The 13,239-nt window shown below is 38.7% G+C and overlaps 1 protein-coding gene and 1 long non-coding RNA gene across 6 annotated transcripts in view; one reads left to right on the top strand and one right to left on the bottom strand.

Moving 5' to 3' along the window:
- LOC135966177 (uncharacterized) overlaps positions 1 to 13,239 on the top strand; it is a 151,456-nt gene that overhangs the window by 86,320 nt on the left and 51,897 nt on the right. The window lies entirely within an intron of this gene.
- DERA (deoxyribose-phosphate aldolase) overlaps positions 1 to 13,239 on the bottom strand; it is a 129,018-nt gene that overhangs the window by 71,825 nt on the left and 43,954 nt on the right. For all 5 annotated transcript variants that reach the window (XR_010579300.2, XM_074006328.1, XM_005570251.5 and 2 more), the window contains exon 5: positions 12,601 to 12,735. Coding sequence is in view for 4 of the 5 variants with exons in the window: in XM_074006328.1 (XP_073862429.1) it covers positions 12,601 to 12,735 (135 nt within the window). In the remaining variant the exon portion in view is untranslated. The remainder of the gene's footprint in view (positions 1 to 12,600; positions 12,736 to 13,239) is intronic.

The following is a 13,239-nucleotide window of genomic DNA, read 5'->3' as shown; positions in this document are numbered from 1 at the left end:
CAATTGAGTAAAATAAGAATCAATGAGTTCTTACAAACAGGAAGGAAGGGAGGGAAGGAGAGAGACCAGTGAGGAGAGACAGGAAGGAAGGGAGGGAAGAAGAGAGACCAGTAAGGACAGAGGGAAGAAGGGAGGGAGGGATGTCAATACCACATCTGGCTTTCTAGGGTTCCACATCATGCCCCGATTTGGTAATGCCAACTCATAAGTATAGAAGAAATGACAGAATTAGAAAATCAAAGTAATAGCTGAAAAATCATCAATGGATGCTAAAAGAGTGAATAAAAGTTAGATGAGGAAAAGGATATTAACATAGTCTCAAAATATCTCCATTCATAATCTGTATTAATTACTTATTAAAATGCAAAATACTTATTAATTTTACAATGGAGAAACTTGGCAGAAACCATCTTTGCCAAGTAAAAAAAGGAACATCATCAATAATAGTACAAATTAACATCCTGTGACTCCTGAAATAATGCACTGAGAAGAACAGAGCAAAAGTTCCATGGTACGCCTGCCAAAAATGTATAACCTGAATCTAATTGTGAGAAAATACCAAACAAACCCAAACTGAGGTATATTTTACAAAAATAACAGGCCCGTAATTGTCGAAGACAAGGAAAGACTGAGGACTGTTCTTAGTATTCTTAGGTTAAAGAATATTAAAGAAATATGAAACAACTGATCCTAGACCTAATAAACAACACTATTGGGACAATCTGCAAAATCTGAATACTCTGTAGATTTAATGGCCATATGGTTATCAATGTTAATTTCCTGATTTTTGATGCACTACTGTGGCTTGGTACAAGAGTGTCCTTGTCCTTGTTTTCAGGAAACACACACTGAAGTATTTAAGGGTAACAGGTGAACAGGTCTGCAACTTATTCCCTAATGGTTCAGAAAAATATGTATGTAATACGTCATTTATATATGTATGTACACACATCACGGAGGAAATAAGTCAAAAAAAGTAAATGGGGTAGCACTTTATAACTGGGGAATCTCAGTGATAAAACTGTAGTCTTGTGTACCAATTTTACAACTTTTTTGTAAGTTTAAAATCATTCAAAAATAAAAGTTAAAAAATAATTTGATATGTTTGTTGTAATTTAGCATCCAGATATTTTTCTTACAGGAGGGCTTTTTAGACTATCAATCACTCTATGACTTCTATGACTTTAAAAAGAAGTGATTATATATGGTACATATTATTCTGTAACATGCTTTTTTCCTTCAATATATCCCTGACATATTTCTATGTTAATAAATACAGGTCTATGGAGCTATTATTAATGGCTGCACAATATTCCATCACATGGACATAAAAAATTTATTCAATCATTTTCCTATTGGATACTTAAGGTTCCAGATTTTTTGCTATTACAAGTAAGACTTCAGTAAATGTCCTCACAGTTAAATATCTGCAACCATCACAACCTTATTCTCCAGAGCCTTTACTATTTTTTCTGCTTACATATCCACATGTAATATATGTCTGTTGTTAAAACTTCAAACCTTATGAAAACTGGAAATTCTCTATTTAAAAAAAAAGCAATTCTTGCCATGTACTAGAAAAATAATAATTTGGTAGGCTATTATCAAAGGTGCCTGACAAATGAAAATGGAATTCCAATACCACAACTGCAAAGTGGTCAGAATAATGCAAAATTTAACAAAACACATACACCAGAGAAGTGGCTGGCATAGTGATGTCCCATTAAAAACCTATTAATAAATGTTTTCACTTATAATGAGGTTTTCAGGGGTAGTGAAAGTGGGCATGCTAGAAACCCAGGATATATTACACTGCAGATGCTTAATCAATATAGTGGCACAACTAGCAGAAGAGTTGTCTCCTGTTTGTCTCCCCACATCCCTCCTACTACTGCCACACTGAGAAGTAGAAGTCATAACCTGACCTCTGCCTGTCGTTCCCAGCTGAAAAACAAGTGAGGCTGTGTCAGTGGAGTACTCACTGACAGAACTCAGAGCACTCGGCCACACTCAGAAAGGCCTGTGTGCATCAGTGTGGATCCAAGGGCTGGAGAGGAGGCAAAGGGGTCAGACTGCATGTTTGAAACAGCATCCAATCAGATTGACAACCTGCCCTACCTTCTGCAATGCTGTCCCCGCACACCAGCAGAACTTGCATCTATAGCATTTTACTTTTCTCTATTTAAGATGAACTTGCAAGTCCAGCACTAGATCGTGGAGTCCTGCACCACTCTCCCACTGGTCCCTGAACACAGATCCCTTCTCCTGAGAGTTGTGAGCAACTTTCCCCTGTCCCTGGTACTGACTGCAGTGGCTCGGGACCATGGCCCCGCTCCCCACGCCTTGGCTTCACATTGCATACATCGTTCCCTCTCTGGGTGCACGCTAGGGGTCCCAGACTTCTGCCCTGTGCGTGAAATGCCCCGGGACACATCACGAGGCAGGAATTGGATAAATTTTCCCTAGAGTACACATCATGCCCTGTCTGCAGGAGGTCAGTTCCTGCAACCTGCAAATCTTCCTGGGCAAGGAGGTGGTGGGCAACTGCATCCAGGAGCACATTAAGCAGCTGCATTGCAAGGGGGCCCTGCGGGACAGCCAGCTGGCTGGGCTGTGTGCAGCGTCTCCAAAAGGTGAACTGTGGGTGACCAGTTCATGTAGACTGGGAGCAACAAGAAGGGCTGCAAGGCCATTAGCTTCCTCCTGTCCCTCATTGACAGGCTGGTCCTCTAGTGCAGGAGCCACTGGGAAAATACTATGTGAAGGAGAGGTCCAAGGCAATGGTGGCTTGCTATCTTAAAAATGGAATAGGTTACATTCATCATGCGGACAACCCCAACAACAATGGCTGCTGCATCGCCTACATCCACTGTCTGAACAAGAATTGGGATATCAGGCTACACGGTAGGATCCTATGGCTATTTCCAGAGGAGAAATCGCTCATGGCAGATGTGGAGGCCATTTGTGAAAAACTCCTGTTCTGGTTAGACTGCAGGAACCCACACGAGGTGCTGTCTTCCTATGAGACCAGATGTGCTATACTGTTTGGTACTTTGATAATGAAGAAAGGACAGAAGCCAAAAAGAAATTCAGGAATTTAATTAGGAAACATCTGCCCTCACTGAAGGCTGACTATACTCCGAAATCTGCTGGCCTTGTTCATTTTAGCAGTGGTTCCTGAATTTTCTTTAAGAGTTGAGATCTGGCCCGGTACAGTGGCTCACGCCTATAATCCCAGCACTCTGGGAGGCCGAGGCGGGTAGACCACCTGAGGTCAGGAGTTCGAGACCAGCCTGGCCAACATGGAGAAACGCCATCTCTATTAAAAAAAAACAAAAAATTAGCCGGGCATGGTGGTGGACACTTGTAATTCCAGCTACCCTGGAGGCTGAGGAAGGAGAATCTCTAGAACCTGGGAGGCGGAGACTGCAGTGAGCCGAGATCATGCCATTGCACTCCTGCCTGGGCAACAAGAACAAAACTCCATCTCAAGAAAAAAAAAAGAGTTGACATCTAAAGATGGCCTCTTCAGTGACGAAAAACTCCCCATCCCTGTCTTATGTGTGGGACTTTGTGTTTTCTTGACAAGACTCATGGACCTTCAGATGCTCTCTTTGCTGGATGAACTCGTTTGCTATTCCACCTCCAGAAATTTCAGCAGACATCCCAGTTGGCCAGCAGTTTACCTGATAGATTTCATAACACTGGGTATCAAGACAAGAGCCTAGGAGCATAGGTGAGGAAAATAATCTTGTATTTTAATTTCCTGATTTGAAAGGAGCTTTGAAAAAAAAAAAAAAAAGAAAACCAATGGCAGATGCCACAGAAAGGCACCATGGAAGCCTTAACAACAGAAAACAAAAATTTGTGTCATCTGAACAATTTCCAGATGTTCTCAATATGGGACTCTTGGGGTCTCTGGAGAATTATCACAACCTAATGACAACAGTATTACCTCTAGAAAGAGCTGCTGTCATAGTGATCAATCTGTAAATGTCCCATGGGGTGGACACTCGTTTTTCCAAGTCTTGCAACCTGGATTTTTTTGCCTTGGTCCCATTTTGCTGAAAATAATGACTTTCTGAATAAAGATGGTAACACCATTTAGTCTCCATTTTCACTTCTTACCTGGAGAACCTAATCACCAGAAGCTAAAACTAGACATTAGGTTTTTTCGTGTTGCTTTGCTGGAATGGAATCTAAATTTAAATCAAAGGAAAAATATCTACTTGGTAATTTGGTGTCAACCTCTGATAACAACATGGAAAGAACTAGGTCTACAGATAAACAATCAACATGTATACATCTTGAACAATCTGAAAGGGGAGATGGAGTTGGAAATGTGGGTGCACCTGTTTGTTTGTTTTTTTTTTTCAGTTTTTTTAATGAGATCATTCTTAACACTATTTTAAAAAATAGAATGGTATATTTTTAAAAAGGACATGAAAATTTTAAAACTCTCAAAAAGCTAAAAACACTTATAAATAAATAAATAAAATTAACTTTCTTCTCTCTAGGGTCCACCTGAAAGGAAAGTATCTTCTCAATTTTGAAGCAGCTGGCAATCTGCTAAGTATTCTGGAAAAGCACTGCTCCAGACAACAAAAACTCTGTTACTAAAACTTGTATGTTTAAAATTATGATTTAAGTAAGAATCCAAGTGTTTAAAGACTGTTTCCTATCTAAAAGTCAAAAAGTATATTTCCTTTTATATTTCCTGCTATTCAAAGGCACTTAAAAAATAATTGTTAACGAACATACCTAAGCAATTATTTTTTGAGTATCAGAAAGATGTTCAACACTGCACAAGAATGGCCTGAAAATAACTCTTAAGATAATTATATGTACAGTAAAACACTTAATATAAAATTGTACAGCCACCTTTTAAACTAAAGAAGTCACAAAATGTTCAAGAACAGTTTCATTCACCAAGGCAACTAATTAATCTTGTGAGACTAAGGCAGAGAAAAGCTAACACACCAGATATAATAATAACCTACAAGAGATAAGATGCACATTTTTATCAATAGTATCTAAAGTTTTGAAGAATTGTAGCATAAAAATAAAACCCATAAAAGTATACAGTTGTCATAAGTATTTCCAGAATTTCTGTTATATACAACTCCTAAAACAGAGAAACCACAAATTATAGATTATGTAATTCCTCCCCAAAAAGTGTCTATAGATTTAGAAACTACTTTTCTAATAAAATATGATTAACACTCTATAAAAGAAATATACCAATTTATATGAGATGTTCTTTCTACCATCCTTCTTGTGTAAAAATCAGCAAATAAGAAAAATAGATTACTGCACAGATTCAAGGTCTTTAGGATTCTCTTCATATAAGAAAATGAAAAATAATGTGACTTTGGTGCCGATATTTCATTTTCTTATCCTAAAATGTTTGATAGCCATGAGGTATGTACTTCACAGGCCAGATTTAAGATAGTAATTCAGGGGTAAACAATTGAAGGAGATGAAAAGTACATGAGGCTCTGGATACAGGAGACAAAAGGTACTTCCAATTGCTCACTGAACATGAGATGCTGCAGAATATCAGACAATCCTAGCCACCTTTGGAATGACATCTGCTGGTGCTCCAGTATGGAATCAGTCTCCCAAAGCTAGTAAAGCCAGCTCCAGGTCCTCAGCTCATGGAGCTAGATTCCTGAACAAGGTGCAATCTGACAGCATTTCCCTGTCACTGGTAAATATGTTAGGTAAACAGATGCAACAGAAAAAGTCATTTAAAAAGTAAAATGAACACCTCTGTATATTTACAGAGCACGGAAATTAATCAATTTTTAAAACCTGCTCAATAAGATTTATGAGATGATGAACCACTTCTGGTGAATGCTTTCTTCAAAGAACTGTTTATATGTCAACTTCACCACCACCATTAAGAAATATTGTATTACATGTACAAATCGTGGGAATAATATTCACTGAAAATGAAAACACTAAATATAAAATCAAAGATCATTATAGTTCTAAAGGGTTGTAGAAATCATTATGTCCTATCCCCTCATTTGTAACATTTACATGGAAGCAGAGAGAAGTGAAGTGTTTACCCAAGGTCTAGGTATAAATTATCAAAATCATAAAGACTAAAACCCAAGTCTTTAGAGTTCCACTTTATTCACTTAACACATGTGCTATGTGTCACTTCCCTTGATAACAGACCATCAACAGGGGCAGGAGGAAGGAGAAGGAGAAGGCAACATTGCAGCTAGCAAGGAGGGCTTCATCTAGGTCAAGCAACAGGATGATCATTTTACATACATTATCTAATTTCTTCCCTATTGTAACCCTGTGAAGTAGATGTCATTATCTCCATTTTACATAGAAGGAACAGAAAACACAGAGAAGAACCTGTCCAAGAGTAAACAATAGAGCCAAGATTCCAACCAAGATCTGTCTAAATGCAAAGATGCAACTTTCAACTATTCCTGCTTTCCCAGTACTGTCCTCCCACAGTGCATTTGTTCTGGGTCTGACTGTGACATCAGCAATGACTGGATGGCCTGGCTGGCTGGCTGGGTGATGCCCCCATTTGGATGCTATCTTTTTCAGAGAGCACAGCCATCCCAGGGAGAGGAAAGCCTTCTTTTCTCAAGAGCACAGAAAGCAGATGCATTTCTTAGCTAAATTCACTGGGATAACACTTTATTCATCAAACTCTCCTGTTTACAGCTAACTACAGATCCAGGCTAAAGGCATAGAAACATATAGGAAATACAATTAATTGTATATAAATATATTTATATATTTTTATATATTTTAATATATATTATATATTTATATATAAATATATTTATTGATTATTTAATAATTTATTGTTAAATATTTATTGATAATTTATTAATTGTATATAAATATAAATACAAATAATCGTATAAAAATTAAATTAGTACTAGTAATAAAATAAAACATACAATATATGAATGTATTCAATGTATGAATTTACATACATTGCTGTATGTAAATTCAACAATGCTTCCATTATCTGGCACCTAAAGTATATGCAACTAAGAACTGGAATTATGTCAAAAAAAAAAAAAAAAAGAAGAAGAAGAAGAAAGAGTCCTGAGTTAATACTTCTTAATAAGGACCTGGGACTGGTGGGGAAGGGGAACAAAATCACCTGGAGAGATTTTCCCCATTTAGGAGCCTATTCCTCCCTCACATACACACCTCAATTCTTTCATCACAAATGCCCAGGCGGATATGCTAGATCCTGTCAGGAAAGCAGCTGGGGCAAATCATTTGAAAATGTTTGTGAGGTATTATAATTTTGAGAATCAACAATACATGCCACACCCTATTTGTTTAAAACTATGGTGATAAGTGAGAAATGCAGCTGTCCACATTTCCATGTCCAGCTGGACAGGAGTGACAGAAGGACTGTCAGGGAAGGACAGTGTGCCATCACGAGCTCAACATGACCTAACAGTAAAAAGCTTAACTACTAAGGAGCAGGCAAAAAAACAGTAACAAATAAGAAGATACATAAATCAAAAAAGAGTCTGGACTGTGAGCTATGAGGCCAATCATCTCAGAGATTTCACTGGCCCCTGAAAGCATCACTGTATTCTGGGATAATATAATCAGTAACAAAACAGTTTGGAACAATCAATAAAAAATTGAATTGTATTTAATAAAAATTGTTAAGAAAGTCAGGGAAATGAAAATATTTTTTAATAGTTTTCTTTTTTTTTTTTTTTTTTGAGACAGGGTCTCACTCTCTTGCTCAATCTATTTTAGAAATAAATCTATTAGGCCACACACAGTGGTTTATGAGTGCAGTGGCATAATCATGGCTCACTGAAACCTCTGCCTCCCAGGCTCAAGGAATCCTCCCACCTCAGCCCCAACCCTGAGTAGCTGGGACTACAGGCACATACCACCACGCCAGGCTAATTTTTGCAATTTTTTTTTTTTTTCAGAGATGGGGTTTTGCCATTTGTCCAGACTGGTCTTGAACTCCTGGGCTCAAGTGATCTGCCTGCCTCAGCCTCCCAGAGTGCTAGGATTACAGGCATAAGCCACTGTGCCTGGCCTAATAGATTTATTTCTAAAATAGCTAGATTTCTCTGATTTCATCAAGGTTCAGTGATTTTGAATGTCTACTTATATGTAAATGATGGGTGAAATGCAACATGGTATAGTGATACAACGGAATACGGGTTCTGGAGTAGGTGGCCCTGGGTCCAGGTGGTCCTGGTGCTCAGGAGGTTTGGTTGTCTTTGCCGTAAGGAATGTAACTTAAATCAGCAAGGACATGACGTTTCCAAAGGAAAGTACACCAAGGTTGCAGAAAAGTCGCACTGGGACAGACTCTGAGAACCACAGTTCAGTGTCCATGGTTCTCAGAATCTGAGATTACAGAGGAGGTGGAGGAGCTTGCAGATGAGACGCAGGGGTAATCAGAAACAGAAAAGAAGACCTCAGGAATGTAGTCACCAAAGCCACGACGAGAAAGTGTTACCAGAAGGAAGGAACAGTCTGCTGTGTCATATGTTGCATGGTAATGCTAAATAAACAACTAGGGAGTATGACCTGGACAAAATGAGATGAGAGGTCATTAGTATATTAGTTTGAACTTCTCAAGACAAACAAATAAACTCTTTTCAAAACAAATTTTTTTTTAGACGGAATCTCACTCTGTCCCTCAGGCTGCAGTGCATTGGCACAATCTCGGCTCACTGCAACTTCTGCCTCCCAGGTTCAAGCAATTCGCTCACCTCAACCTCCAGAGTAGCTGGGATTACAGGTATTGCCACCATACCCAACGAATTTTTGTATTTTTAGTAGAGACAGGGTTTTGCCATGTTGGCCAGGCTGGTTTCGAACTCCCGACCTCAAGTGAGGAAGCCGCCCTGCCCCCGAGTGTCGCTGCGGAAACAGAACTTAGGGCGGCGCAGAGCAAAAGGGGATGAGGCCTCCCAAAGTGCCCGTTTCAGCCTCCCAAAGTGCTGGGATTGCAGGTGTGAGCCACCGCACCGGGTCTTCTTTTCAGAATTTTAGTCATGAAGGGAAGAGAAGAAAGGAGGACGTTGCTGGGGATGAAGGTAAGGGAAAGCCGGCATGTCGGTTCTTTCGTAAATGGCTAAGAAAAGCTTGAGTATGTCTAAATGCTTAATGGCAATGAACTGGCAGAGAGAGGCTGATGACACAAGAGAAAGAATGCCCAACGGATAGAGCAGGGCTTCTGAAAATGCAGGGGGAGATGAGAGCCACAGCACAGTGGAGGGACTGAATTTATGAGGAAGGAGCAAAGGAAGAAGCAAAGAAAAGCAGCCCTGATACAAGGACCTGGAGGGAGCTCCTGTCTGATGGTTTTATTTTCTCTGAGAAGTAGCAGGTAGTTCACATGCTAACAGTGAAGGAACTTCAAAGAGGGTAGAAAAGTAAGAAATTTCAGGAAAGTGGACATTTTAAATGGTCACTAAGGAGAACCCAGAGAGGAATATGAGACCTCCCTCACCCCCAAACTCCAGTCTCCACTAGTTCATACCCTAAACTGTGGACTCTCATGTCCATGAGAAATGGTTAAGACCACTCTAAAGGGCCAGGTTTAAAAAATGAGGTTCTTAATGAGAACGCATGGACCCAGGGAGGGGAACAACACACAGTGGGGCCTGTCGGGGGAGGGTGGAGGCAGGTAGTGCATTAGGGAAAATAGCTAATGCATGCGGCACTTAATACCTACCTAGGTGATGGGTTGACAGGTGGAGCAAACCACCATGGCACACGTTTACCTATGCGACAAATCTGCACATTCGGCACATGTCCCCCAGAACTTAAAAAATGAAATTAAATGAGGTTCTTTCTATTGTGCTATACCAAGTATCCCACAAACCTCACTGCACAAGGGAGAGGGCCCTAGATTTAAAAATGCAATTGCTTGATAGACATTTCCATCCACAAATTCCAAGACATTCGTTTACGTTCATATTTTAATAAACAGCTAATATTAAAACATGACACAGAAAAATACAATATGCAATTAAATTGAGAATCAAAATTAAGACAAAATATTGCAGTGAAAAGTCCTAAGTCATTTCAGGTTTCTATTTAGAATTAAATTTCTAGTATTAATGTTCCTTTTCAATTTGTTTGGGTCAAGAGGTTATTAACACCAGAAAAAGAGTTAATATAAAAGTATGGTCCAGGACAAAGATGTGTCATTATATTTTGCATAAATGCCTGTTATTGGGAAATTATCAGTTCTTAAAAACAACCATTCCTAGTTCATTAAGAGGCGGTCAATTGCATCAAAACCCATCTCCTATTGTATTTTATTTTCCAATTAGTAGCATAATATAAACCATATTTCTATGTCCACAACTGCTTAATAAAAGGTGTAAGTTATAAACTCTATTTCTATACCTACAATTGCTTAAGATATAAAGGACACATAGGTTTATATACAACTAAATCACATAAACTTTATTGCCAGATTTGTTTTAAATACTGTGCTTACTCACTTTTTCATTTTACTCTAGCCTTAAATCTTAGTGAACTAAAAGCAGATAAGCAAAATTAATATATAGGAACAGAGACATCTATTTAAAATATGCCTTATAAGAATGACTGTAATTGGCTAAAACACACACATGAACAATCATAAAAAAGGAACACAAAATACAAAAAGATATTTGTGAACTGTCAAGAATTTAAACCTGGCAAGAATTATAAATGTTGATGAGTATTAATGGGGAACTTGGGGAGCGGAGGGGTGAAGGTAATGGAAATGGGAATGTACAGGAAAGTAGCTAATATTCCAAGCTAAAAACTCTATTTTCCAGCTTACTTGAAGCCAAAAATGGCCACGTCACTCAGCTCAGGCCAACGGGCAAAGGTGTAATAAGCAAAGGTGTTGTGTGAGACTTGATGTGAAAAGCCTTTCTCTCCTGTGATCTAAAAAATGAGTGTAAGGGGCTGGAGCTTCAGAAGCCATCTCAGACAATGAAGTGCTCTTGATATTAAGAGCAGAAGCCACGTGCTTTGGAACTGGAATATAAACGTAGACCGGGTCTCCAAGAACTCTGTGGAGCTGCCACACACCCCTGAAATACCTACCCCTGGACTTTATATAAGAAAGTAAATACTGAGGGTTTAAACCACTGACTGAACGTTTGCTACTTCATAACCAAAAGCAATTCATAATTGACAATCAATGGAATTAGGCTTCACAAATAGACAAACAAAGGCTTTACAGAGATAAATGAATAGAAAGAGTCACAGGAAAATACCCATGAGATATAGGCAAGTCCAATAAGCAGGTTAAATAAGAGATAAGATCCTCTCTCTTATTTAAACTTTAAAAGAGTGTGGGGACAGCATGCGATGTAGAGAAGTGTGGAAAGTTACACCCTGCAGTGTTACCAAGGGTTATTTCAAGGGAGTGAGATTACAAGGAATATCCACTTCCTTTATGACTAGTGGGGATTTTTGTTTTTAAACAGTGAGTAGGTATAGTCTCCATAATTAGTATAAAATATGCCTTTTGATATACACACATATAAAGAGACAATATATTATCCTAGCTTTCACTTGTGATATCATTAAAAATTTCTGGTTAGGCTGGGCGCGGTGGCTCACGCCTGTAATCCCAGCACTTTGGGAGGCCGAGGAGGGCGGATCACGAGGTCAGGAGATCGAGACTATCCTGACTAACACGGTGAAACCCCGTCTCTATTAAAAATACAATAAATGAGCCAGGCGTGGTGGCGGGCGCCTGTAGTCCCAGCTACTCAGGAGACTGAGGCAGGAGAATGGCGTTAACCAGGGAGTCAGAGCTTGCAGTGAGCCGAGATTGTGCCACTGCACTCCAGCCTGGGCAACAGAGGAAGACTCCGTCTCAAAAAAGAAAAATAAAAATTTGGTTAAACTATTTATTATAATGACTTTTTTGAAAGAGAGAATTTTACTTTTCTAGCTACCAATGACCTCATCTTTAGTATACAAAATGTATTTAAGACAGAGGTAAAATCTTTAATATCTACTTAAAAAAAACAAAAGCTTGTTGCTGGAAAGGGCAATGTCTTATTGTATTCTGATGTGACGGTGAATCATTAATCTCATGATAGTCATCAGAGCTATGTATAAGAAAGCAAGAAGTAAAAATAAACTTAGTCAACTAAATAATCCCATATCTTCAAAGACTGCAAAAATTAACATAAAAAAGGGAAGTTTCCTCCAATACATTCCAATAAACTTTGCATAAAAGACTTGCCTAGAGTGAAGTACATATTGAGTAACAAAACAGTACAGAATAGTAGTAACTTTTCCCTTCTAAAGAAAAAGCATGTTGGTAAAATTGTTTTAAAAGTTATGAATCTATTGCATGGAAGCAACTATTCACCTAAGCACTCAAAAGGATCTGAGAAGTTCATGCAGGTAGGCAACTGCCTAGATTTATGAGGGGCACAAGGATGAGTAATCTTAGTCATGCTTTCTCCTAAATTCACCCTTTGATCTACTAACTTGTCATCTAGAACAGTGACCTCTAAAACATACTACATCGTATCTCATCATCTGATTCACCAGGGAAGAATGGTGACACTCTCTTAGGTAAGAGCATGCACCTACCTTCCCACTGGCCTGTCAGCACCAGGCTTCTGTTAATTACCACGTCGATTTCTGTAGCTCCATCTTCCACAGCCAATCTGATCTCTTCTAATCGTGTCTTCAAATGAGTCTGTCCAGCTGGAAATCCAGTGGCCACTAATAGAGATAAGAAAGGAAAGGAAGAAAGAGGGAAGGAGGGAAGAAGGAAAGTAAGGAAGTGGGGGAGGGGAAAACCAAATTTCAATTGGTCAGTAATTCATCAAAGAATTCCAAACCCCAAAACATCAGCATTTAAAGACCAATGCATTAATGACACTTAAGAACATCACTTATATTATGCATAAGTGTGAAGAAATAGAATGTTCTCTCATATTAGTGTTAGGACAAATGTTATCATCTTCTGGAAGACCTGAAATTAAGATGCTGCAGAGATGCTCATGAAGGTGGATTAAGTAACCAGCAAAAATGTTATCTTCACAGTGATAGCCATAAAATAGTAGTTGTAGCCCTGTCTTAATGAACACTAGTTACCTAGCACACTAGTTTTGGATCCAAATCTTGATCAAGTTAGCTATTTTGATTTTTACTCTTTTACCCTTGATTTATCTTGATTAACTTTCTCATGAACCTCTTTAGCTGTGGTAAACAAACTGTCATATG

The sequence above is a fragment of the Macaca fascicularis genome, chromosome 11 (assembly GCF_037993035.2).
Source record: "Macaca fascicularis isolate 582-1 chromosome 11, T2T-MFA8v1.1".
NCBI lineage: Eukaryota > Metazoa > Chordata > Mammalia > Primates > Cercopithecidae > Macaca > Macaca fascicularis.
This window is presented reverse-complemented; position numbering and strand designations above follow the sequence as displayed.